Source organism: Nycticebus coucang, chromosome 6 (assembly GCF_027406575.1).
Source record: "Nycticebus coucang isolate mNycCou1 chromosome 6, mNycCou1.pri, whole genome shotgun sequence".
NCBI classification, from domain to species: domain Eukaryota; kingdom Metazoa; phylum Chordata; class Mammalia; order Primates; family Lorisidae; genus Nycticebus; species Nycticebus coucang.
In genome coordinates this window covers 75,930,282-75,958,238 of record NC_069785.1, presented here as the reverse complement: position 1 = coordinate 75,958,238, position 27,957 = coordinate 75,930,282, and the positions used below count along the sequence as shown (strand labels likewise).

The 27,957-nt window shown below is 37.5% G+C and overlaps 1 protein-coding gene across 8 annotated transcripts in view; it reads right to left on the bottom strand.

The window, feature by feature from the left end:
• Positions 1–27,957, bottom strand: part of NEO1 (neogenin 1) — a 266,637-nt gene that overhangs the window by 153,803 nt on the left and 84,877 nt on the right. For all 8 annotated transcript variants that reach the window (XM_053594083.1, XM_053594089.1, XM_053594084.1 and 5 more), the window contains exons 2-5: positions 24,242–24,559; positions 18,125–18,400; positions 10,102–10,255; positions 5,353–5,489 (exon numbers count right to left, since the gene is read on the bottom strand). In XM_053594083.1, the coding sequence (XP_053450058.1) occupies positions 5,353–5,489; positions 10,102–10,255; positions 18,125–18,400; positions 24,242–24,559 (885 nt within the window). The remainder of the gene's footprint in view (positions 1–5,352; positions 5,490–10,101; positions 10,256–18,124; positions 18,401–24,241; positions 24,560–27,957) is intronic.

Here is a 27,957-nt window from a genome sequence, read left to right as displayed (position 1 = left end):
CAGTGAAAAAATTGGGGGACTATGTTTTAAAACTCCCCACATTTTTAATTGCTCTTGCAGCATTTCCTGGTTATCTCTTCCCCTTTGAATATTTATTCCAAAAGTGGATTCAGTGTATATCTTTTGTGTAGTAACCCTCTGAGTTCTTATGTAATAAGAATTTTTATTATGCCTCACATTTTAGATGCATATAAATTATATGTGGATTCAATGTTCTTTTCCTTCAACATTTTAGAAACATTACTCCATTGTCCTCTTGACATCAGATTTCTCAAATCAACGCAAGGCACAATCCATCTGCTTTTTGTCACTGGAAAGTTTTTAAATTTTTGTTTTCGACGTTACTATTGTACATTACTGCAGTAAGTCTAATGGCGTATTTTTCCTTCTTTCAGCTACTGAGCCATCTATAAGCCCTTTCACAGGCTAAGGTCTTCTATAAGTCTGGTTCTGAGAAATCTGCCTTAATTATTTCTTCAACAATTTCCTCCTTCCTTTTTTTCTTTCCTCTGCTGAGATTGCTATTTATCTAGTTAGAAGCCTTTCTACAAAAACCTGCCATATCCCTGGGACTTTACATGTTTTCTCTATCATTTAATTCTGTGTTCACAGAGAATTCCTCGAAGTCACCTTCCAATCCTTGAGTATGTACATCACCTGTGACTAACATCAGACTGCTGTCTTATTTTTACAATATTTTTTCATACTAATATTTCTATTAGGTTGTGTGCTCTTTTTCTTCTCTTATTCTTGCCTCATATTGCTACTATCTTAACTTTTAAAAACATTTATCATGCTTACTTTAAATTCTTAGTCAATCTTTTCCAATAATTTTCTATGAGATAGTCTATGTTATTTACTCTGTTGCCTTTCTTCAACAGTAACTGTACTACTGAGATGATCAGTTTGGCTATAAACTGATATTCCTCTGGGATACCAGCCACTCTATCTAGTTGTATGCATGGTAAAAGGGCTAAGAGCCAGACTTATCTGGTGAATTTAAAAGAAGGGGAGGAGCCAGTCCAATCTGGTGAATTTAAAAGAAGGGGAGAATGAGCCACCAAGCAAAAAGCCCCAGGGACCTCAGAGCCACTACTGTTTACTCAAATCTGCTGGCATTCCCAGCTCAATTCTTTGGTTAGGAACTCTCAGGTTGAAACAGTACTGGGAACAGTCTTTTTCCACTGAAACTTGCCAATCTGGGAGTTTGGATAAGGTGTGAAAAAGAGGTGGAAAGGCGATGCCCTAAGGGCAGCTAGTCAGGCCATACCTGTTCATGCAAATGCCATCAAAGCCCTGTGATACCCTTTAAAATTCAGGGGTCCTCAAACTACGCCTAGCAGGCCACATGAGGCAGTGTGATTGTATTTGTTCCCATTTTGTTTTTTTACTTCAAAATAAGATATGTGCGGTGTGCATAGGAATTTGTTCATAGTTTTTTTTTTTTTTTAAACTATAGTCCGGCCCTCCAACAGTCTGAGGGACAGTGAACTGGCCCCCTGTTTAAAAAGTTTGAGGACCCCTGCATGGACACTGAGGCTTGAATCATTGCTACTAATTTCTGTGGTGAAGGACAGGCAAGGACAATCTCAAGGCAACACCCTGTCAAAACAACAATAGAACTTAGCCATATTCCAACCTATTTCTCACTGCTATGTCTAGCAGTCCTTAGTCGCAGAATGTGGCCAACATCCCTCAATAGATACAAATTCAAGAAAGCCTTCAACCCGCTCTACTTCTCTTATTCCTCCAGTTTCTTGAGACTTGATTTGGGGTAAGGGAGTCAACAGCTGGGAGAAATTTGATAGGAAATAGAAACCAGCGTAGAAACTTTTTTTTAATCAAAGCTGTAAAAGTTTTGCTTAGTTTCACCCCTCCTAATCCAGTTCAGAAATCTGAGGCAAGCAAATCAATAAAGACTTAAAACTTATTAAGAGAATATCTTATCACCAAGTTATCCCGAGACAGCTACAACTGAGAGAGTAATGACAAGCACTTCTAATTCTTTCGTGGATGTTCATATGTTTCTAGCTCCATACATCTGAAAACACATTTTATTTTTTCTAACTTTTCATTAGCCACAGACTTATAAAACACTGTATAAATTTATGGATAACATTTTTTTAAATCCCCCTCTATAATTATCCTGCTCACCAAGATTACTAATTTCTAAACACCATTAAGGGGCACAATTCCCCAGTTTTCCAAGACTGCGCCAGGCACTCCCAAACACACACATACACCACTTAGCCTCCAGTGATATGAAACTATGTTAGCAACAGAGAAGTCAGTAGATGGGATGCCATTTCAATTAAAGGCTAGAAATGAAAGAACTCAGCCTAGGACCCTAGACATCTTCCCCAAATAAGGCCAGTAAGGAAGAGCTAAGAGTTGGTGGAAAGTTGATAGGGCTTGGTTGGTAAATAAATTTGGCTGCTCCCTCTAATAAGATCATTTAAAAAGTTAATGTCACCTTAAATTTCGTAAGGGAATAAAACATCTAATACCAAGGAGGTGATGGTTCTACTCTTCTCTATACTAGTGAGGTGAAATCAGTAATTATTTTCAGTTCTGAGCACCATACCATATACTCTGAAGGTTTAAAAAAACTCTTAATTTTTGCCAATAGAATGATTGAAAAAAATAGTAGTATTCTAAATTTACAGTTTTCTGGCTAACCAGTAAGGCTGATTATCTACTGATGAAGAAATGAAAATAGGTAATAAAATTCCGTAAATTGCTTGTTTATATGCTTATCAATTTACCCATTTTCTGTAGGTTCTTTCTTTTTTTAAATTTTGTTTCTGAAAATTCTTTTTAAGGATTTTTACCTTTTCTCAGATACATAAATATTTTCTCCCAATCTATATTTGCACTTAGCCTTTATTTACATAGGTTTTTTCTACATAACTTATTTACAAAGGTTTTTTTCTACATAACTTAAAAAAAAATAACTTTGTATGTAGTCAAGTCTGTTTTTTTACTTATGACATGCTATTTTCTGCTTTTCTTCAGATAGTCTCTTCCACCAGAAATAATACAAACTCTATCCAATAGTCTGTATTTTTTCACATTTAGACCTTGGTTTGAAGCAGAAATCCAACTTTATTTTCTTCCAACTGCAATTCTATTGTACCAATACATTTATTAAATAAAAGACTTTTTCCCTCTGGACTGCCCTTCTATAATACTTTCAAGTTCCACAGCTACATGTACAGTTGGATTTTATTGTTTTCTATTGTCTATTCTTGTGCTGTTTTTTATTAAGAGATCTGTGGTAATTTTTAACGTCAAGGACCCCTAATATCTCCTTTCTCAGTTTTCCATAATATATTTACTTAAAGATAACTTTCTCCAGACATAGATGTTAAGATACAAAATGAAAGATGTATGTATTATCTTGCAACTAAAAAATGCAGTTAACTCAGTTGATGGGCCATCTCGATTAGATTCCATACAATAAAAAGAAAAGAAAAGGAAACACAGATGCTTCTTGACTTACCATGGGGTTACATCCCAATAAACTCATCATAAATTGAAAATATTTTAAGTCAAAAATGCATTTAATACACCTAACATACCAAGCACCATAGCTTCGCCTCACCTACCTTCAATGTACTCAGAACACTGACACTGGCCTATAGTTGGGCAAAATCATCTAATACAAAGCCTATTTTAGAATAAAGTATTGAAAATGTAATCTATTGAATACTATACTAAAAGTGAAAAACAGAATGGCTGTATGGGTACTTATGTACAGTTTATAGTGAATGCACATCACTTCTGCACCACTGCAAAGTTGAAAAATAGTTGCATCACTGTAAACTGAAGAACGTATGTAATCACAAGGACAAATTTCCTCATGAAAAAGCACAGGGGAAAAAGGGAACAGCGGACAAGTATGACAAAAAGTATGCATCTCATTTGAGGCTCTTAACATCATAAGAGACAGAGGAAATAGGCATAGGGAGGAAAATGGAAGAGCGTGTTAGGTAAGAATCTGATTAATGGGGAAAATAAAAAGAGATAAAACATCTACTAAGGGAGGCATACAGACCAAAGGAGATGGAGTCTGCCAGTATTTCATTGTCCAATCCTACCTACAAAAATAAAACTGACCATGTTAAACACCATGCCCCACATCTGACCTTCCATCTAGCCAAGAGCACTGAGTTCAACTGATGCAATAGTTATGTGAACTCCACGGCCTGCTCTTCTGATTTTCAGAGATAATGAACCACCCCCAAACAGCAATCAAAAATATAAGCATTCTAAGCCTTCACCAGCATTGAACCCCAGTCTACTCTCTAAAATTCCTCTCAAAAACACATTCGAGTCCCTGATAACTGCTGGGAGCAGGAATGTAGCTACTGTACTGCTTACTCTGAAAACCACAAAATAAGCCAAGAGAAATGATATTGAATAACACTATTGCTAACATCCCCAAACCACAGATCACGAAATGTTTTATCAAATACAATTTAAAACAATTTATTATCCAATAAATACCGTAAGGCAATATATACCTCTACATACCCAAGTAGTGGTGGATTTTTCTGAAATTAATGCAAATGATCCTAAGGATTTTTATTTGAAACAAAGGTAAATGAGGGTGCAGACAAATCACATGAGAGACTGCAAATATTCCCAAGGGCATATTCACGAATGGAGGAATGGCGTAAGAGATTACGTGTGTACATGCCATCTTTATTTCTTCTGCCTTTAAATTGGGGGAAAAAGAGGAAAGTATGGAGGAAAGCGAAGAACAACTATTCCTGCAGCAATGATTGGCATTAAACAAAGAGAAATAAATGTCTAAGTTACATTAGGAGCCAGAACATACTCCATTTGCCCCAAAGAAGGGAACACCAGTGCTGAGAAGAGATGGTTCTGGGTCAAAGAATGCAGATGTCTTTGTGAGGAAGCATCCTGAGATAAGAAAAGCAAATTGAACCCCCCAGATCACTACTACTATTACTGCAGATGATAATAACAGTAGCTAACATTAAGCTCTTACTAAATTCTAGTCACTATTCTGGGAGTTTTAGCTCTTTTAATTTTAGCTCTTTTAGCTCTTTTAATTTTAGCTCTTTTAATTTTCAAAACAATTCCATTAGAGTAAGCACATATCTCCATTTCTACAGATGAGAAAAATAAGGATTAGGGAAGTTAAGTTTCCTATAGTCACACATGTAGGAAATTTAAGACCGAAAATTTGAACCCCAACAGTATGGTCTAAAAATTATGCCTTTAACTATTATGCTGTATTGTCTCTTCCATACTAGCATTAAAAAATTAGAAGACCTAGAAAGTACACAGGATTTTTAAGTTATACAGTAAATATTTACATACCTTGCACTATCAGCTCAGCTTGAGCTTCAATTGTCTCATTTTGATTTTCAGCTATACAAAAATAAGTACCAGCATCATCCTCAGTGACATCACTGATCTCCAGGTTACCACCTGCCAGCAATACTAATCTTTCAGAGCTGCATTAAAAAAAAATTGATATATTTTATTATCAAGAAAGTAGCTGAGAAACTCTCCACACAAACAGAGAAAACACTTAAATACTATTATATCAATATGGCTACCAAGAGAGACTAACATAAAATTATCAGACTTAATTTAGCCTAATTTGCTTCATCATATTTTACATGCATAAATAACCACAAATACAAATCAAATATTACAATAAATTTTCTCTGACACTTTCTAGTTATTCCTAATGGGCTATCACTTTTGCAACCAATTCCACTTCCCCTAGCCCATCTTTATTTCCCTGACTCTGGCCAATATTTTTGCAAATTATAACTTTGAAGTCTGGAATCAATCTGAGAATCACTCCACCATGTCTATGCCACATTGTAATTACTAATAGAATGAAAACATAAAGAGAGAAAACTATCAGATCAGAAGTCACAGGGTCACAGTGCCTACTAAAAGTTTCCTGTGCTGGTTTGGCTAGGAGAGGGAGGAAAAGAGGAAGGGAAGGTAGAGAGGATGGTGGCCAGATGGCAGCTCCCAGGGTGTGGTAGTTGGGCACAAATCAACCACTATCATGCCATTATCAACAAGGATGTTGATGAATACCGGCCCAACTCATGACAGTCTTGGCTCCCTATTCAGCCTCTGACGTCATTTAGCAGGGATGCCAGGGCACCTCATTAAAACTTGGCCAGGGTGGCAGTCTAGGCTCCCCATTTGGTCTGTGACTGGCAAGGCAGTGGTGGGGCTGGAGCTTCCTCCGTGATATCTGAATGGATAGAGGAATTGCAGTCTAACAGTTTTCATCCTCCTTGTTTGTCCCTTTCCTGATCCTTCGGCTAGAGAGAGCATACTTTTATTAGGGCCTTTTCTGTATGTGCCTGTTGGTGTTTCCAGGTTACTTGGCTTCATATCTCCAACCCTGGGATATATGAGGCAAAAACAGAATCCAAAACACTAACCATCATGTTGTTTCTTGGATCCCAAGGTCTCCAGCCAATCAATCTTCCTTGCTCCACCTTTCAGTATTGTGTTTGTTTTATATGTAACATCCAGGGTTTTTAGTTGGAGTTAGTGAAAGAAATAGGGAAAAATGTATCTAGTACATCTTCCCAGAAGTGAAAGTCCCCAATTTGTTTTGTTAAGTAACCTAGTTTCCTACCACTGTCAATTGTAATAATATCAGACATTTTTATAACTATAACCTGTTTCTTTGCAGCTGGTTTTGGAGCTATTTTTCCACTAAAAGATAATATTATTTGATTACTAAATTATATTTTGCTGTCAGTCACTTTGAACATTAGCATTTGTATTTTCTGGATTCTCTTCCTTTAAAATAGAACTACTCAATGAATGTAATCCATTTCAGCCTCCCTCTTTCATTAGCTATGTTTATTTTGGATCTCAACAATTTGGTTAAAATATTATCTATTCTCAGGTATTTATTTTAAAAAGCCATGGCAATGTTTTAAAATAGTCATTTTCAAAGAAGGGTTTCTAATTATCTATGATCATTTTTCCCTAAAGCCAGCCAAACGTTACCTGGATTTCTAGCCACCTTTTTCTTTCAATTTCTAAATGTCTAATTTGGGGTCTAAATAATATATCAGCTAAGGTCCATCTATGTATTTCCAACCTGAGCTTCTTTCACCTACTAATATTTTCCTACGTTATATTCAGTAATTCATTCAACTGGTCACTACTCTCTCTCTCCCCAGTTATTTGCCAAACACCATGCAAGGGTTTAGAAAGACCAACGTGAACAACACCAACACTGGCCTGCTCTTGCAGAGGCAGTGACAAACCACAGCAGTGCTTCTCATATTTTTCTATCACATAATCTGAGTATTCAGAAGCCTAGGGAACTAGAGGCAATAAAAGTCTACTCAAAGTCTATTGATTCGTTCTTAAAATTCAGAGGAATATTATTAACCATAATATATCTATATTTAAATTGATTAAAAACCATTTGCTCTCAAAAATATCTTTTTGAGTTTTTTTTTTTTTTTTTAATGAAACTGGATGTTCCAGGAAGATCCCACCATGATCTATTTACTCTGGCTCACCCTGACCATTACTCTACTAAGACAAAAATTCCCTAACACTCTGGCATACTCTATCTTGAGTTTCTTCAGAGCACTTACCATAACCTGACATTTTGTATGTTTACCTGATTATGAGCTTGACTCTTTCCCACTAGAACATATGCTCTACAGGAGCAAGAACTCTATTTGGTTTACTACTCTATTCCCACTACCCAGAACAGTGTCTCATAGAGTCAGCATTCAATAAATAGTTGCTAAATAATTACTGAACCAATGAGAATCATAGAAATCCTCACATTTGTTATAAAAATGATCTTATCTACATCTATTTTATATCTTCAGAATGTCTTTTTATAATGATAAAATACAGAAGTTTTAAAATAACCTCTTTCAGATTTCCCACTCATGATAAAGATTTTACTCTATTTAACATGTAGCCAGTTAAAATTTCTGGTGTAAGAGCTTAAAATTTTTATGCCTTATTTTAAGGTTCACTATGTTTCAGTTAGCAAAAAAATTTTTTAAATCCCTTGAAGTCTTATAAATTTTTGCATAATATTTAGATGGGAAGAAAAATAGAAAAAAGGGGGGGGAGCAAAATATGGGCAGAAGTTGATGGATAAATTGGCATTAAAAAAGCAATCAGGCCAGTTGCAGTGGTTCACCCCTATAATCCTAAAACTCTAGTAGGTCAAGGCAGGAGTATCATTTGAGCTCAAGAGTTCAAGACCAACACTTGAGCAAAAGGGAGACCCATCTCTACCAAAAATAGAAAAAAATTAGCTGGGCCTTATGGCAGGTGCCTGTAGTCCCAGTTACTCAAGAGGCTGAGGCAGGAAGATCACTTGGACCCAGAGTCTGAGGTTGCTGTGAGCTATGATGATGGCACTGGATTCTAGCCTGGGCAACAGAGCAAGACCCTGTCTCAAAAACAAAACAAACTGAGAAGGGGAGGAGAGTGGAGGAGAATGGAGGGGAGCGGAGGGGAGGAGGGGACAGGGGAGGTACAGAAGGAAAGAAAGAAATTAGGTAATATTGGAGATGATGCCATTAGTTCTGCTAATGGAACATAAGAGGAACAATCTGATTCTATTCCATCATTCCCACTGATCACGGAAGGCTGCTCATCCATGTCTTGGCTACTAAACTATACCAATAAGATTATCGTCTCACTTTCGATTACTCAGTTGGGAAATGCTAGACCTGCTCTATCCAAATAAATAGCCCCTAGCCACATATGGCTATTTACACTTGAAAGGTGGCTCATTAAGACTGTAGAACAAAGTTTTTTCTTTTATTTAATTTTAATGTATGAGCTGAAGTAGTGTGAAATATTTTCCACTAAACACAAACTTTGTTGTTTTGGTTAGAACTACATTTCACTTTAACTGGTACATCACATAAAATATTACTGTTGTATTTAGTAGCACACATGTACTTCTCACGGTTTTTAACATGGCTACCAGACTTGTTTTTGGAGGGGGGGAAGGGTAGGAAGGGCTAGAGTCTCACTCTGTTGCCCCAGCTAGAGTAAAGTGGCGTTATCATAGCTCAAATCACTGCAATCTCAAATTCCTGGGCTCAAAAGATCCTCCCGCCTCAGCCTCCCAAGTAGCTGGAATTACAGGTCCTTACCTTTATGCCCAGTTAATCTTTTCTATTTTTTAGAGCGATGGAGGTCTCACTCTTGCTCAGGCTGGTCTTGAACTCCTGGTCTCAAGCAATCCTCCCACTTTGGCCTCCCAGAATGTTATGATTATAGGCATGGGCCATCACACCCTGCACTAGACAATTTTAAATTACATATGCAGGATCCATTACCTAAACAGTACTGCTCTAGAACAGTGGTCCTCAGCTGGGGGCAATGGTGCCCAGGGACATTTGGCAATATCTAGGGACATTTTTGGTTGTTACAACTTATAAGTTCTACTGGCTTCTACTGGATAGAGGCCAGGGATGCTAGTAAACATTCTATATTAATAGAACCTATAATGTGCAAGATGCTTTGTTTTGGAAACCAAACCATACCTACCACCACCCCAGTTCTCTTCTGAGACTACAACTGAGAAAGGCACCCTTACATGGTCGTAATGAGAGGAGGTGGGAGGGCTAATAGGGTAATTGGTGTTTGTGGAAGATAAAGAATTTGTGTCATACAGAGATGCATTTTAAAAGACAAAAACAAAAGGATGAAGACTACAGTTTCTTATACTGTTTGGGCAAAGGAAAAAAACTATCAATAAAATGCATATGAGGGTGAGAATGAGTGACAGAACTCAGGCCACTCAGGACTGGAAGCTCTTGCAGCAATTTGGGGTAGAAGATCCCGAAGACTTTAGCTAAGCATAATGCAACTTCAAAAAGAACTAGCGGATGTTAAGGAATTAAGAACCCTTTAATATTTTGAAAGCACTTTTCTCTTTAAATATCCTAATCATACATAGCATTTATAAAACATACTCAAGGATGACATATGAGCAGTATGATGTGTTTAAATAAACCAGATAATCAGTTTTTATCAATAGTCTTGAGCATGGCTGAGAAGGGCTTTGGGGCAGACAGCACTCACCTCTCCGTGTCAAGCGCCTCCTCGTTTTTCACCCATCTAATGGCTGGGGCGGGAAGTCCGGCGGCCACACAGGGCAGCACGGTGCTCTGACCCACCACTCTCACTAAGGAAGAAGGCTGCTTCAAAAACACTAAGTTGGAAGGCTCCTTGGGATCTAAACAAAAATTTTTAAATAAAAGACAATGATTAAATAAAAGGTAAGCATTTTCCATTTTAATCATGAAAAATGACTAATTCCTATTCAGTCTGTGTGGCTTTGTATGTCAAAATATTTTAAGCAAAAGTGACATAAAAAATTTCCATTAAAATAAGCAAATACTTATTAAATAAATTCTGTGTGCAAAATATTGAGCTAGGCTCTTTAGTGGTCCTACAAGTTATAGCTCCTGCCGTTAGGGTACACACTGTCAACTATGAGAGATTTGACATGAAGCCCCATCACTTTACACAGTAACACAAACGCCACATGAAAGATGCAAACAGCAGAGACCAAGCTAGCCCAGGAACTTTGGCATCCTCCCTACTCACAGGGATTTAAGAAATTTCCTTTACTTCCTGAATTTGTGTGTTATTTCCGAAAATCTGAATTTCACCTCTTTAAATCCGCTCACTTCTCTGTCAGTTTTGTAATGAAGCAGCCATCTAGCTACCACTGTATTTTTGTTCCTTGTGTGCAGGCATCAGAATTAACGTATGTTCACTTCACAGTTGGCCTCTTATGGACATAGACAGAGGCCACACTCCTGTGGGTAGAAGACAGAGTTCTCTACTTACTAGGATGATATTAACTGAATGTTGAGTTCCGTGAAAAAAGTTCTCAGGTAGAGAAACGTAACTCCTTATCCCACAATTTTTGGAAAAGATCTGTAGCCATGGTAACAACTTCCAGAACTAGCTTTAAACTTGTCTAAGTAATGACAGTTCTCTAGCCATGGTAACAAGTAAACATTGCCTGACAGATTAGTGGTGACTCATGTAGTATGCGTGCCTTTCAAAACCAAGCAATGAGTGGGCGCCTATGGCTCAAAAGAGTAGGGCACCAGCCCCATATGCCGGGGGTGGTGGGCTCAAATCTAGCCCGGGCCAGAAACTGCAAAAAAAAAAAAAACCAACCAATGAGTGACAAGCTCAGGTTTTAGAAGTCACCCGATCAACAGCGGAGTCCCTTGCTTCTAAGGCTGATAACCAGCTCCAACCTCTGTCACTAATCACAAAACACGTTTCTATAGTTGACCTCAATCCACCTCTGCCTCTTAACCAATACAACCTAAACAACGCCTTCTCAAAAGCCCTATAGCAGATGAGCAGTTGGCTTTGCTCAAGAACACAATGTTTGACAACTGCAGCTCTCCCTTACTTTAAGTAACCAAAGCATTCAGCATTGTTTTTGTTTCAGATACTGAGCTGTTACCTCATCCTTTGACACTATAAACCTTGTTTTCTTGGATAAGCTTTGGAGGATTTGCTTGAATGCCACCCCTAGTGTAGAGAAAAAAATATTATCTCTGTCATGTAAAAAGCAAGTCAGGAAGTAGGAGGAAAGACATTAGTATACGGCAATAGTTCTTAAAATTTTTTTGATATATTTTAACTCATTATACCCAAAACATTATCATTTCATCTTGTAACCCCTAACAAAATTGAGATATTTTATATTTTATTTTCCATACCAAATATTAAAAGCCCAGGGAATATTTTATATTTTTAGTACTTAGAAGTTTACTTTTTAAAATGTTTAACTATTATGGGTACATAATATTTACACATATTTTTATGGTATTTGTGATATTTTAATATAGGCATACAATGTATAACAATCAAATCAAATCAAACTAGGGTTCAACCACCTCAAATATTTATTATCTCTTTGTGTTAGGGAACATTCTAATTCTTCTCTTTTTTTTTTCTAATTCTTCTCTTTAAAGTATGCCACAGTTTATTTTTAACTATAGTCGTTTTTTTGGCTATCAAATGTTGTTCATTCTATCTAACTATATTTTTGCACTCATTAACCAACAGTTCTTTTTTAAAATTCACCTTGAATTACTTAGGTATATGTAATTGGATTTTGAGAGAATCAATTAAACAAGTAAGTAACAAATACTATATGCATTGATTGGATTCTACATGCCAGGAATCATTCTCAGCAGCGGACAAAATTCCCCGCTCCCTAGTAAGGGGAAGGAGAAAACAAATAAGATATAGCAGATATGTTCGAAGTAAAATGGAGGAGGAAGGAGAAAATGTCAGGGTGTAAATCAAAGATTGTTGTTTTAAACAGTGTTCAAGGAAAGCTTCACTGATAAAGTGATACTTGTGCAGAGGGAGTAAGCCAGGCAGATAACTGAGAGAAGAAGATTCTAGGGAGAGTAGAAAAGCTCTAAATTTTGCTAAAGCTGATTAATAGCTTATGGCCTTTGATCTAGTAAATGATTTCTTTGCAATCTCTATTAAGAAGGGGGATCAGAAAAATACTTCATTCACCTCAAACTATGGCCCACGGGCCACATGAGGCGGTGTGATTGTATTTGTTCCCATTTTGTTTTTTTACTTCAAAATAAGATATGTGCAGTGTGCATAGGAATTTGTTCATAGTTTTGTTTTTTTGTTTTTTTTTTTTAACTATAGTCCGGCCCTCCAACGGTCTGAGGGACAGTGAACTGGCCCCCTGTTTAAAAAGTTTGAGGACCCCTGCAGACAAATAAGAGTATACATTTGGGGCCACGTGCAGTGGCTCACACCTGTAAACTTAGCACTCTGGGAGGCCCAAGGCAGAAGGATTGCTTGAGGTCAGGAGTTAGCGACCAGCCAGAACAACAAGAAGATCCCATTTAAACCAAAAATAGGAAAAATTAGCTGAGCATGGTAGCACACGCCTGTAGTCCCAGCTAAAGTGTGTTCTAGAAACATAACATGGTCACAATCACAGAGGAAGGGAGAGAAAAGTCTGAAATGGGAGAGGAGAAGCAAGAGAGGGGAATAGTGTTAAGATTATATAAAGTAGGCCAGGGATGGTGGCTCATGGCTGTAATCCCAGCACTTTTGGAGGCCAGGGCAGGAAGACTGCTCGAGGCCAGAAGTTCAAGATCAATCTGGGCAACATAACGAGACCTTATCTTTACAAAATATAAAAAGCTTGGCTGGACATAGTGGTGTAGGCCTGTAATTCCAACTACTTTAGAGGCTGAGGCAGGAGAATGGCTTAAGCCTAGGAGATGGGGGCTCCAGTGAGCTATGATCATGCCACTGCATTCTAGCCTGAGTGACAGAGAAACAGAGCGGTTTATCAAAGATTAGGTGGCTGTAAGACTGTTACAAAAGAAAACCAAAAAAAAAAAAAAAAAGTAATTATATAAAGCGTAACAGGCCAAGAACTTTAACTCTGAAAGACATGGAAAATCACTAAGGGGTCTGAGTAAAGATGTAATAAGATCTAATATACATTTTAAAAGACACTTTGGGAAAAAAATAAAAGATACTAGCTGCTAAGAATACATTGGGATAGGAATGATAAGAGCAAAAATGATGGCAACAAAAGACAGACGATGCACTTTAAAAAAAATTAGTTCAGGCTCGGTGCTTGTGGTTCAAGCGGCTAAGGCACCAGCCACATACACCTGAGCTGGCGGGTTCAAATCCAGCCCGGCCCGCCAAACAGCAATGATGGCTGCAACCAAAAAATAGCCTGGCATTGTGGTGGGCGCCTGTAGTCCCAGGTACTTAGGAAGCTGAGGCAAGATAATCACTTGAGCCTAGGAGTTGGAGGTTGCTGTGAGCTGCGATGTCACAGCAACTCTACCCAGGGCAAAAGCTTGAGGCTCTGTCTCAAAAAAAAATCAGTTCAAGACTCATCAGGAACACCCTCAGGAGTTGCAGCTCATAACACTTGTCTTAATTTGCAAGGCAGTCCATAGGTTTAAAGAAAAGAAAAAAAAAAAAAAGACTTTGACATGTGGTTATCCAGGTCTCCCAGCACCATTTATTGAATAGGGATTCTTTCCCCCAGTGTATGTTGTTGTTTGGTTTATCAAAGATTAGGTGGCTGTAAGATGTTAGTTTTATTTCATGGCTGTCTATTCTGTTTCAGATGTCTATGTCTCTATTTTTGTGCCAATACCATACTGTTTTGATCACAATGGCCTTGTAGTATAACCTAAAGTCTGGTAGACTGATGCCCCTGGCTTTTTTTTTATTATTAAGAATTGTCAACTGCAATCAGTGTACCTGGCTTATTGTACCCTCAATGAATCCCCAACAATAAAAAAAAAAAAAAAAAGAATTGTCTTGGCTATACAGGGTTTTTTCTGGTTACATACAAAATGAAGAATTATTTTTTCTAAGTCTTGAAAGCGTGACATTGGTATTTTAATTGGGATTGCATTGAATATGTAGATTGCTTTGGGAAGTATAGACATTTTAACAATGTTGATTCTTCCCAGCCATTAGCATGGTATGTTCTTCTGCTATTTCTTTTCTTAGGATTTTGTAACTTTCTTTCTAGAGGTCCTTTCCTTCTCTTGTGAGGTATATTCCTAAGTATTTCATTTTCTTTGAAGCTACTGTGAAGGGAATTGTGTCCCTGATTAGCTTGTCATCTTGGTTGTTATTGGCATATACAAAGGCTTCTGATTTGTGGACATTGATTTTATATCCTGAGACACTACTGTATTTCTGATCACTTCCAGGAGTCTCGTGGTTGGGTCTTGGGGTTCTCTAAGTATCATCGTCAGCAAAGAGGGAGAGTTTGATGTCCTCTGCCCCCATATGGATGCCCTTTATTTCCTTCTCTTGCCTTATTGTATTGGCTAGAACTTGCAGCACTATGCTGAATAGTAGTGGCAATAGAGGACAGCCTTGTCTGGTTCCAGTTCTAAGTCAAAAAGCTTTCAGTTTTACTCCATTCAGCATAATCTTAGCTGTGGGTTTGTTGTAGATGGCTTCAATCAGTTTAAGAAATGTGCCACCTATGCCTATTTTCTTCAGACTTCTAATTAGAAAAGGATGCTGAATTTTATTGAATACTTTTTCTGCATCTATTAAGAAGATCATACAGTCTTTGTTTTTGCTTCTTTTGATATGGTGAATAGGTTTATGGACTTGCGTACGTTAAACCAGCCTTGCGTCCCTGGGATAAACCTACCTAATCATGATGAATGATTTTTTTAATGTGTAGCTACAATCTATTGGCTAGGATTTTATTGAGAATTTTTACATCTATATTCATTAGTGAAATTGGTCTGAAATTCTCCTTTTTAGTTGAGTCTTTTCCTGGTTTTGGTGTCAGGATGATGTTTGCTTCATAGAATGTGTTGGGGAAGATTCCTTCCTTCTCAATTTTTTGGAATTATTTCTGCAGTATGGGTATAAGCTTTTCTTTGAAGGTTTGATAAAATTCTGCTGTGAAACCATCTGGACCAGGGCTGCTTCTTTTGTTGGGAGACTTTATATTGTTTCTTTGATCTCAGTTCTTGAAATCAATCTGTTCAAGAGATCTATTTCTTCTTGATTAAGTCTAGGGAGAGAGTGTGATTCTAGGTATTGATCCATTTCCTCCACATTGTCAAATTTCTGGGCATAGAATTTCTTGTAGTACTCAGAGATGATCTCTTGTTATCTCTGTGACATCTGTTGTTATTTCTCCTTTAATGTTTCTGACTGAGACTGAAACTAGACCCACACCTTTCTCCACTCACTAAAATTGATTCAAGATGGATAAAAGATCTCAATGTAAGGCATGAAACAATAAAAATCCTTGAAGAAACTGTGGGGAAAACACTTGAAGTTATCGGACTGGGGAAAGACTTTATGAAGATTTCTGTGGCAACTGCAAGAACAACAAAAATAAACAAATGGGATTTAATTAAATTGAATAGCTTCTGTACAGCTATGGAGATAACAACCAAAGCAAATAGACAATCATCAGAATGGGAAAAGATATCTATATATTATGAACCAGAGAAAAGCTTGATAACTAGGATCTACAGAGAACTCAAATTAATCAACATTTAAAAAGCCAACAATCCCTTATATTAATGGGCAAGAGAGATGACTAGAACCTTCTCTAAAGAAGAAGATAGATGAATAACAAACATGAAAAAATGCTCATCATCCCTGATTATCAGAGAAATGCAAATTAAAACCACCCTACGATATCACTAACCCCAGTGAGAATGGCCCACATCACAAAATCCCAAAGCTGCAGATACTGGTGTGGTTGTGGAGAGAAGGGAACACTTTTACACTACTAGTTGGACTGCAAACTAATACAACCCTTTTGGAAGGAAGTATGGGGAATCCTCAAAGAATTCAAACTAGACCTCCCATTTGGTCTTGTAATTCCATTACTGGGCATGTACCCGGAAGAAAAAAAAAATCATTTTATCATTTTTGCACTACATTGTTTATTGCAGTTCAATTTACAATTGCCAAACTGTGGAACAACCTAAATGCCTACCAATCCAGGAATGGATTAACAAGCTGTGGTATATGTATACTATGGAATACTATTTAGCCACCAAAAAAGATGTAGACTTTACATCTTTTGTATAAACCTGGACGGAGTAGAAGAAACACATCCTTCTTAGTAAAGCATCACAAGAATGAAGAATCAAGAATCCAATATACTCAATTCTGATATGAGGACAATTGATGACCTAGTTCATGGTGGCGGGGGGTGAAGAGAAGGAAGGAGGTTGGGGGTTGGAGGGTCACAGGTATGTGACACACATCTTAGAGGCAGGGCACAATTATAAGAGAGACTTTACCTAACAAATGCAATCAGTATAATCTGGTTCTCTATACTCTCAATGAATCCTCAACAATAAAAAAAAAAAAAAAAAGCCCACGAAGAAGTCATATATAAAAACTTTGCCCAAACAATGGAGAGATGGCCTAGTTACATTCACAAACTCAAACATGAAACGAGAACTTTGGAAAGAATCAGACACCTAGCGGTGGGAACAGAAGGTGAAAAGTCAGGACACATCCAGAGGCTAGATGAGCTGTGATGAGGTACAAGTGAGAGGAAATCCTAAGTAAGAAGTCGCGCAGTAAGAAGAGATTTACAAAACTGATTATGAGAAAAGCCAGTAGGGACAGAAAGCACGAGAAGACACATAAAAAGAAGGGAAGACTGAAACACTTATGGAGCTGAGTTCACCATAAAATGGGGTACGCAATAAAGATACAAGAATCCAGGCAGTGCCTGTGGCTCAGTGAATAGGGCACCAGCCCCCATATACCGAGGGTGATGGGTTCAAACCTGGCCCTGGCCAAACTGTAAGAACAAAAAAAAATACCCAGGCATTGTGGCGAGTGCCTGTAGTCCTAGCTACTTGGGAGGCTGAGGCAAGAGAATCGGCTAAGCCCAAAAGCTGGGGGTTGCTGTGAGCTGTGACGTCCTAGCTACTTGGGAGGCTGAGGCAAGAGAATTGGCTAAGCCCAAGAGCTGGGGGTTGCTGTGAGCTGTGACGTCCTAGCTACTTGGGAGGCTGAGGCAAGAGAATTGGCTAAGCCCAAGAGCTGGGGGTTGCTGTGAGCTGTGATGCCACCGTGCTCTACCGAGGGTGACAAAGTAAGACTCTCGTCTCTAAAAAAAAAATAAAGATCCAAGAATTCTTGATTGCCAGTTCTAGAGCAATCATATTATAAGTCACCACCCCACCCATCTCCTACATGAACTAGCCTGAGTCACTAACTGCACAAGTAAAAAGACCTAACTATAAAAACACCCTATTGTGGGGAGAAGGCTTGACAAAAGACACAGAGCTTTAACCAAGAAGAATGCCATCTGACACTGAAAACACTTTACTGCTTGATAAAATTCTAACAATGTATTCCATTCATTAGAAAGTAGATCTTTCTGGCATATTTTCTTCTTTTTACTCCTGTAAGAAACTGGGACTCCTTATGCTGACAATAATACATTATATCACATATTAACAATGTTTATTAAAAATATTCTAACAGAATAATTTTACCCATCAATAAACACAAAACCATTATTCTGACAATAAATAAATACCTTGAAGAACCTTCAATTCAGCTTCATCACTATACTTTGGTGGCCCACCACTTTCAATTACGCAGCGATAAAGTCCCCCATCTCCTTCGGTCACGTTGCTGATAACCAGGGTTCCACTTGGAAGTTTGACAATTCTATCATCCAGAAGAAGGGGCTGTCTGTTCTGTTCCCACCTCACAAATGGGACCAAATCCGCATTAACTTCACAATTCAGAATTGCACTATTCCCAGCATAAACTGAGGAAGGTTCTGGTTGGCTGATAAATCTTGGAAGACCTGGACAATAAAGGAAAAAAAAAAAAGAAATAAAATGTAATTAAATATTACTTTAAAAAGTATTCGCAGAGATCAAGTCAGCCTATGTGTCCACAATGGATGGTGGAGTCAAGGTCAAGAAGAATGTCCATGGGTAGGAAACTGACTATCTACAGGATACAGAACAAATGAGTAAATATAATAAGATTAATTGGAGTCACATTCCTCACAGCTGGAGAAGCAAGGTACAAATACAGAAAAAGAGAAGGGTAGAATAAATTAATGCACCGATATACATACACACACCTGTATTATTTGTCAGCCCTGTCCATAGAGGAAGGGCCAGCATCAAGGGCATCCAGGTAGCAATGAGTAAATATGGTCACCCTACCTTGATTTCTAAATATCATTCTCCACTACAAGGGACCATTGCTTCTTGGAGAAATGGTTGATCTAGGAATGGAGTAGGGAAAGTTCAAGATGAATCTAGAACATCTTATGACGTAAGTTAACTGTCAAAAGAACAATATGGGCATATCAAAAAGGACGTGGAAGTCAGATTAAAGGGAGTTTCCTCTGACTAAATCTGGGATAATGGTTATCAATGCATTATAACCCACAGAATTAAATGAGAATCTATGAGTTCATGTGAATATAAACAAACAAATAAGTGGAGGAGAAAGAAAAGCTCTACCTTACAGAAATGAGGGAACTAGAAAAATCACCACTTGGCAACCATGGCAGGAATAATTGATACAGGCAAGAATCCTCAATGGATGATGCTAAAACCAGTAGATGTAAATCTGATGAGAAACAGTATATTTACAGAGTATCAAAGTATTGCTTCTCAAAATACTTATTAATAATAAACAAAAGTAGAAATACTTAACTTTACAATGAAGAACATAGCCTAGACCACCTTACATCACCAGTAACAGAACAAAGTATCACAAGCTGCCAGGCATGAGGCACTGAGAACACAGTGTTACTTCTGGGTTTTCCTCCCCAAAGGGCAAACTCTGAATCTAGTCATAGAGGGAAATCAAACAAACCTAAAATGAGACAAGAAAAAACTGAGGACCTAGTCCACATCATGTGAGCTTACAGAGACTATTACATGCAATCCTAGACTAGAAAGGAAAAGGGTGGGAGAAGTTTCTGCTTTTGTCTTTTGACATAAAGAACATTACTGAGACAACTGATGAAATATTTATTAAGTAATAGTATTGTATTAATTTCCTGTTTTTGATGAATGTTTGTGATTATTTAGGAGAATGTCATTGTTTTTAAAAAATATACACTGACATATTTAAGTAGGGGATTGTATAGCAACACGTCTGGAACTTACTCTTAATGGTTTAAAAAAAAACGATCTGGGTGTATGCATATTCAGGGAGATGATAATGCAGATGTGGTAAAATGTTAATAATTGGGTGATCTGAGTGAAGGTTACCAAATTTCTTGGCTCTATTCCTGCAACTATTCCCTAAGTTTGAAATTATTTCAAAACAAAATGTTAACAAAAAAAAAAATACTGTCATGGGCAGCGCCTGTGACTCAAAGGCGTAGGGCGCCGGCCCCATATGCTGGAGGTGGTGAGTTCAAACCCAGCCCAGGCCAAAAACTGCAAAAAAAAAAAAACTGTCATAAATACGCCTTTAGATGCCACAGAATGTAGTGGCTAACTGCATCTGTTCTCAAGTCACACACACCAGAATTTGAATATCAATTCCACAACTGCATGGATACACAGTTGGCAAGTTACTTAACCTTTCTCTAAAGACTCTCATCAGCAAAAGGAGAATAACAAGCCCCACAGGACTGTTAGAAAAAAAAAATTAAACACTTTACAAAAAAGTAAATACTTAATAAAAAATTAAATACTCAACACACAGCATATGCCTGGTGCATAAATACTCAACTAGCTATTATTATTAATAACATCTAAAAAGTGATTTTGCTATGCTCAAAACATAACAAAATGTTTCCTTAAGCCAACAAATTATGAGAAACAATTTCAGGTTTTCTTAATTTTATGATGGTGAATTAGTTCAAATTATAAACTGCACAGCTTTTCTGGCACTGCTACGAATTTCTTATTTTTTATTTCGAGAGAATTTTTGAAGAAAAGAAATACGGATAAAATTATCTACTTTTTTTTTTTTTTTTTGAGATAGTGTTTTACTTCATCACCCTGGGTAGAGCGCCGTGGTGTCACAGCTCACAGCAACCTCAAACTCCTGGGCTCAAGTGATCCTCTTGTCTCAGCCTCCTGAGTAGCTGGGACCACAGGCGCCTGTCACAATACCTGGCTAAGTTTAGAGATAGGGTCTTGCTCTTGCTGAGGCTGGTCTTGAACTCCTGAGCTCAAACAATTCGCCCATCTCGGCATCCTCAAGTGCTAGGATTACAGACATGAGCCACGGCACCCAGCCAAAATATCTACTTTTAAGAAATCAGAAAGTTAGAAGGAATTAGTAAAAATAAACTAATCAAACTAGGGGGGGAATATTAATAAAACCAAGAAATGGATTTTTTTTTTAAATCAAAAAATTTTTCCTCCTCAGGTCTCATGCAAATGAGTAATTTTAAAAAATGTAAAACCACAACAACATATGGGGAATTTGCAGACGAGAGTTCAAGAAGTTTTTGAACAGGAAAAGCAGATGGGAAGAACTAGTAACTGACATGTTAAGGCAGAGAACACTGCAGCTTCCTGTGCTCCCGGGAGAAGAGCAGAGAAAACCAAGAGTAGGAGTCAGCCCTGGGTGACAAGAAGGGATTAGCAATGTCTGCATCTAGACCACCCCATTCCTCCCACCTTTGGGCACAAAACACCCAAGTCTATGCTAGTGCCCAGACCGTGGAGAAATAAAACAGCCCAGAAAAAAAGACCTCTCATGTTTAACTCTGTAAGTTATTTATAATACTCAGTGATCTTTCTAAAACTTCCCTTCTTGCTTAACTTGGCTAGAATGGCGATGGCATAATCTTTTTTTTTTTTTTAAAGGTTTTGTCAAGATATAATTTATATACCATAAATTCATCATTTAAGTATAAAATTCAATCATTTTCAGTATATTAACAGAATTGTGCAACCATCACCTTTTCATCATTTCCAGAAGCTATCTTGTACTCATTCACAGGCATTCCCTGCTCTGCTCTACTCCCTTTATTCCCTCATCCCACTCCCCTCACTATCACAGGGTTCTCACGCTAGAAAACCACTAATCTGCCTTCTGAGATTCTGGACATTTCACATATATGAAGTCATACAATGTGTGGTTCTTTGTGACTGGCTTCTTTACCTGGGCTTACTATGCTTGCAGTTCATCCACATCATGATATACATGAGGACTTCATTTCTTTTGTCAAATGATATTTCATCATATGAATATGCCACATATTGGATATTCATTCAACATTTGATGGACATTTAAGTTGTTCCCATTTTTTACGCTATTCTGAATAATGCTGCTTTTAATATCATATACACATTCTTTTAGGGATATATCTTTTCATTTCTCTTAGATAGATACCTAGGAGTGAAATTTCTAAATCATATGGTAGCTTTACAGGTAACATTTTCAAGAACTGACAAGCCAGTATCTTTTTAAATTATATGCACACATACAAGTAAACCCCTATAATTCAGCAATCCCAATTCTAATAATCTATTCTATAGAAATAAAGATTTGCAAAAGGAGTTCACTAAAGTACTGCCTGTAACATCCAATAATTTTAATCCACATAATTATTTGCCAAAGAAGAGAATCTTTAAAGAAATCACAGTGTGATTATCTATATAATGAAAACTATGCAACTATTAAAAACAACTTCTGGCTCAGTGCCTGTAGCTCAAGCAGCTAAGGCGCCAGCCACATACACCAGAGTTGGTGGTTTCAAATCCAGCCTGGGCCTACCAAACAACAATGACAACTACAACCAAAAATAGCTGGGTGTTGTGGTGTGCACCTGTAGTCCCAGCTACTTGGGAGACTGACACAGGACAATCTTTTGAGCCCAGGAGTTGGAGGTTGCTGTGAGCTGTGATGCCACAGCACTTTACCCACGGCGACAGCCTGAGGCTCTGTCTCAAAAAAACATCAACAACAAAAAAAAACTTCTGTTTATCCCTTTATTTAGATGCTATTTCTTCTTGATACCCAGGCCAAGGATGGGTTCAACCACTCTCCTCTAGAATCCTGTAGTCACCGTAGTGTACCACTTTGTGCTAAAACTGCTTGCTTAGATATTAGAAAAAATTTATGCTTCCTGAAGGGAATGAAAGCTAAGGAAAGATGGACAAATCTAGTAGAGGGGAAGAGAGAAAAAAGGGTTGGATCAGGGAAAGTTATGAACAATTGTCAAAAGGCAAAGAATAAATAAAAAGGAACACAAAACACTTAGTACTGCCAGTGATTAAATTGTGGCGAGGGTGGCGACGGCTGCAGGGGCCAGGGTAGAGGCAGGCCAGAACGAGCCTGGATAAGTGCAGGGCAACTTGGAAAAGGAATCAAGAGGCCTATTACCTATAAAGTGTGTCGATATCAACTTGAGGATGTTACTAGAAAACCACAGAAGAGTGAGAAAGAATACTCTAACCCCAGTGTAGAGGCTGGATTGGAGGAGGGGAAGAATACAGTGACAGATCAACAGTTACAAGACTGTAAGGAAGAAAGACAAGGAGCAGTCCAGAAGTGCGAAGTGGATGAAGTACAGGGAAATGAGAAAGCAGAATTCATTGGACTTGGTGGTGGAAGATGAGGGGAAAGCTGAAAAGGAGGAGTCACAAATAAAGTCTAAGTAAGGGATACTTAAGAACATATATGATAAGCAGATGACCTAAATGACATTGGTAGAGGCAGTGTTACACCAATTAATTCATCAAGTATGTGAGGAAAACCTGGCAAATACTTTTTAATAAAGAAGAAAAAGAAAGAGAAAACTGCCAAAAGAAGCAATTTTTTTCCTTTTATTTCCCCATCTTTAATCTGTGGTTATGAAATAATTACAGGGGCTGTCTGTCATACCCAATCAACTTTGAGTATTTGACCCCAAGAAGAAAAACAGCCATCACATTGTGAATGAATGAGCAAATACACCCTAGGTGAGCATGAGATGGGAGACCATGCCCTGCAGCAGATGAGGGGGGACCCTACTGTCTCAGTGAGATTTTGTCCAACTGGGGAGGTTTCACCAACATGAGAGTAAATATAGGATTTAAAGATGATACCATTTTTATACAATGTAATTCTTCCCCAAAACTACTTCACCTGGTTCTCAAGTGAAGAAACACTATGCTGGTGTCTGCTACAAAACAGGCATGACTTATTTAGGGACCACATCTACTCTTCTATATCCTTTATTCTGAAATGGAATAAATGTTCCTCTCTTTACTGCTTTCTGCTGAACTTTCTGCTCCCCATCTAAATATATATATACTCTATAGATTTTAAAATAATTAATCCAATTAAGTGCCATTTCCTTGGTTAAGGTATAAAGGAACCAGGAGTAAATTATACTAAATGGTTATGCTGAGGAGAATAAAAGTTATCAAAGTGATTCAGTTTTCTTATACAGTTTCTTCTGCCATTTCCAAGTTAAAAAGAAAAAAAGAACTGCTCAGTACTTCTGAGAGCAACTTTAAGTCTTCAGATAAGTGGAAGAGTGCTACGGTTTATTCCCTACAGAGCTGAGCAAGCCCTAGAACAGTCCCCAGACCCATAATATATGCACAGTATCTGCTAATTGAGTATCTGTTGTTCAATTCAATGAAAACTTCAGGATAATATTGCTTTCATCAAAATTCATTCTTTATAAAAATTTGAAAATACAAATAAATCATTTGCCAAAACTTACCTGCTACTGTGAGCTTGGCTGTTCGGCTGACAATAGTTCCAAGGCTCTCCACAGTGGCCACACACTGATAATAACCTTCATCGGGTTTATTATGTTTGGAATGCACAACACTGCTAATACATAAAGACCCATCTGGGAGAAGCTGACGTCGATCATCTGATACTAAGTTTAAAAAAGTTCCATCTTTTTTCCATTCAATTTTTGGAGAAGGCTCAGAATATGCTGAACAGTTTAATATAACAGAAGAGCCTCTAACTGAGAGCGTATCGACTGGCTCCACCAGAAAATAAAATGGAGTGAATGTTCGGATGCTGTTTCCTACAAAAATAAAGAAAAATAACAAAGTTAAGCAAAACTTTCTTCTACTATTTCTATAAGAAAATATAACATGTCCAAAAACTATTCTTAAATGGTTATGTTCCTTGGGTGTGACACATAAAAATTTTATCTAATAAATAAAAATTACTTTGTACTAGGAAACCAAAACTGGACCCATTGAGAAGAACATTAGGGAAAAAAAAAATCTTTCTACTGAGATAATCAAGCCTTTTTTCTCATTTTCTTTTTTTTTTTTATTTTTTTGGTAGAGACAGAGTCTCACTTTACCATCCTCAGTAGAGTGCTATGACCTCACACAGCTCACAGCAACCAACTCCTGGGCTTAGGTGATTCTCTTGCCTCAGCCTCCCGAGCAGCTGGACTACAGGCGCGCACCACGACCCCCGGCTATTTTTTTGTTGCAGTTTGGCCAGGGCCAGGTTTGAACCCGCTACCCTCAGTATATGGGGCTGGCGCCCTACTCACTGAGCCACAGGCGCCGCCTTAAAGCCTTTTTATATAACGTATCTAATAAAAGTTGTGTCAACCCCTACAATTACTGTACTCAAAGTGAAATTTTCTATACAACTTATATAAAAGAGACAGAATTGATTCTTTTTAAATAAGGCATCTTTTCATGCCTATTGGCTACCTGCATTTCTTTCACAATATTTACTACACTTATACTTTGTCCATTTTTCTAGTGGATTATTCACCCTATTGACTTAAAAAGCAATCTGTGGGCATAGCTATCATGTTTTCTGAATATTCTTTGTTTCCATTTGAAAATCTTTATGACTTTTGCTATAAGAATATAATACATTTTAAACATACAATTAAATCTTAGAAAGGTCCTTATCCCAAGATGAAAAAAAATTTCAGCCTTGTTTTATTCCTTTTGTGGTTTAACTTTGTCATCTTCATCTAGAATTCATTTTGATGTAAAGAGCACAGGAAGAATTAGCTTAATTTTTATCCAAAGCCACAGCCAGTTCTTTAAATATGGGAAGAAAAATTTCAAGAAAATATTTGCTATAAACATTATAATCTTAGAGAAAGGTTTCCAACTTTAACCTTGACCTTTTTTCTTCAAGAAAACTACTGATCAATTAATTCCCTTGTAAACAATTCAGGTTGTAATCAGTTTTCTTCATGGACACAAGCACAGAACTCTAGTCAAATAAAAGAAACTAAAGAGTTTTTCAAGTATTTACATTATAAGTTTAAGCATGACACTAATTCTATATCATGTAACAAAAGGCTGCTTCTAAAGACATATGAAACACACTGATAAAGGAAAGGACTTCCTTTTAAAAGTTTTCCAACACTTATAATAATAAATACCAATTAATAATAATTAATAATAATAAACAAATTTCAATTCCAATCAGAATAATAACCCTTTCCCAGACACCACAGGGCGTGTTAAAAAAGTTTCAGTTCTCTATTCCCATTTCAAAACACTGAAATTCATTTTTCAAGTCTCAAAATTCTTGAAAATAGACTTAGAAATTTTTCAAAAGTAACATGCAATTATTTTTATTTCTTACTACTAGAATTTTTTGTATTTATTTGGAACTATAGCAAATAGATCAAAATGTAAACAAAAGAGAAGTACAAAATGATAGCTAATTATCAGAAATTTCTTTTTTTTTTTTCTTTTTGTAGAGATAGAGTCTCACTTTACCGCCCTTGGTAGAATGCCATGACGTCACGCGGCTCACAGCAATCTCCAGCTCTTGGGCTTATGCAATTCTCTTGCCTCAGCCTCCCGAGCAGCTGAGACTATAACTTTCCTGTACAAGTATTAAATCTGTATCATACCATCCCAATTTAAACAACTTGGAAACTTAAAAGATACAAATGTATTACTAGCTTGGAGATCAAAATATACTAATTAACAATATAAAATATTTTATTTTAGATCAGCAGTTCTCAACCTGTGGGTCGCAACCCACAGGAATGGTATTAAAAGGGCCGCAGCATTAGGAAGGTTGAGAATCACTGTTTTAGATAATAAATAAACTTTATTTAAAACTTAGGACAAAATTTTTCCTATTTCACAAAATACAAAAAATGAAAATTACAACAACTTAAATGTTTCGTGGTTAACATTATGTCTTGCTTTTGATTTTATTTAATTTAAAAAAAATCCATACCTGTATCAGCTAAGTTGAACAAAAAAAGTGTATATGTTCAAAAAATTAAGAGAAAATTATACTCCTAAGAAAGTTTATAAACATCTTTGAAAAATCAAGGCACTTCAAAATGCTACAAAAACATTCACTCTATTTACTGAGAATGCAGTATTGTTTAAATATGTACGAGGTCAGACAATTAGGTTCACAAACACATCCCAGAATAAGTACCATACACCTCAACTGCTGAATATCGCTAGGGTCACCTTCCAAGTAACCCCCTAAGGAAGCCAGGCACCGATGCCAGTACCTAGTCTACCCTTCAAAGCCATTTTGGAACTCTTTTTTTCTGGAATAGACCATCAGAGCTGTCTTTATACAAGGTCTGCCAATCAAGTTCACAAACTCATCCTAGAAAAAGTGCTCTGAAGGGTGAACCAGACCCTGGCATCGGTGTATACCTTCCCAAGAAGCGTACTTCAAAGGTGACCATACTGATATTTAGCAACGAGGTGTGTAGCGCTTTTTCTAGGACAAATTCATCAACTCGATTGTCCAGATATCATAAATTTAATTGTCCAACATCGTATATCATTTTACTCCCTCAGTAGGACCCCTTGAAAACTTGCCATTGTCTTTCATGATACATAGAAGTCTAAAGAAACTACTTTGGTGGACAGCCGGGTCAGTCACCATGTGCTCTAGCCTCTGCCTATCTCCAGTCCCCCAGCATCACTCTCATCAGTCTCCCAAGGCACCTGCCTCATCACACAAGCTATTCCTATCACCATCCCTCTTCAGTCAACTCCTAGTCCTCCTTCAAAGCTCAGCTTTACCATAATTTCCCCAGAAATGTTGCCCAGCCATGGTGCCCATGGAAGGGTAGCTCTCCCTGCTCTAAGCAAACAGACCCAAGTATTTAACATGGCATATACTCTACCCAAAGAGCACTTCAAATGTTCTTCATCTTTAAATATTTGTAATACTTTGGGTGGGGGGGAGGGTGTTTGTTGTTGTTGTTTGTTTTGAGACAGTCTGTCATCCTGAGTAGAGTGACATGGCATCATCATAGCTCACAGCAACCTCAAACTCTTGGGCTCAAGCCATCCTCTTGCCTCAGTTTTTCTATTTTTAGTAGAGATGGGGAGTCTCATTCTTGCTCAGGCTGGTCTTGAACTCCTGAACTCAAGCAATCTACCCACCTTGGCCTCCCAGAGTGCTGGGATTACAGGCATGAGCCACTGCACCTAGCCAACTTTT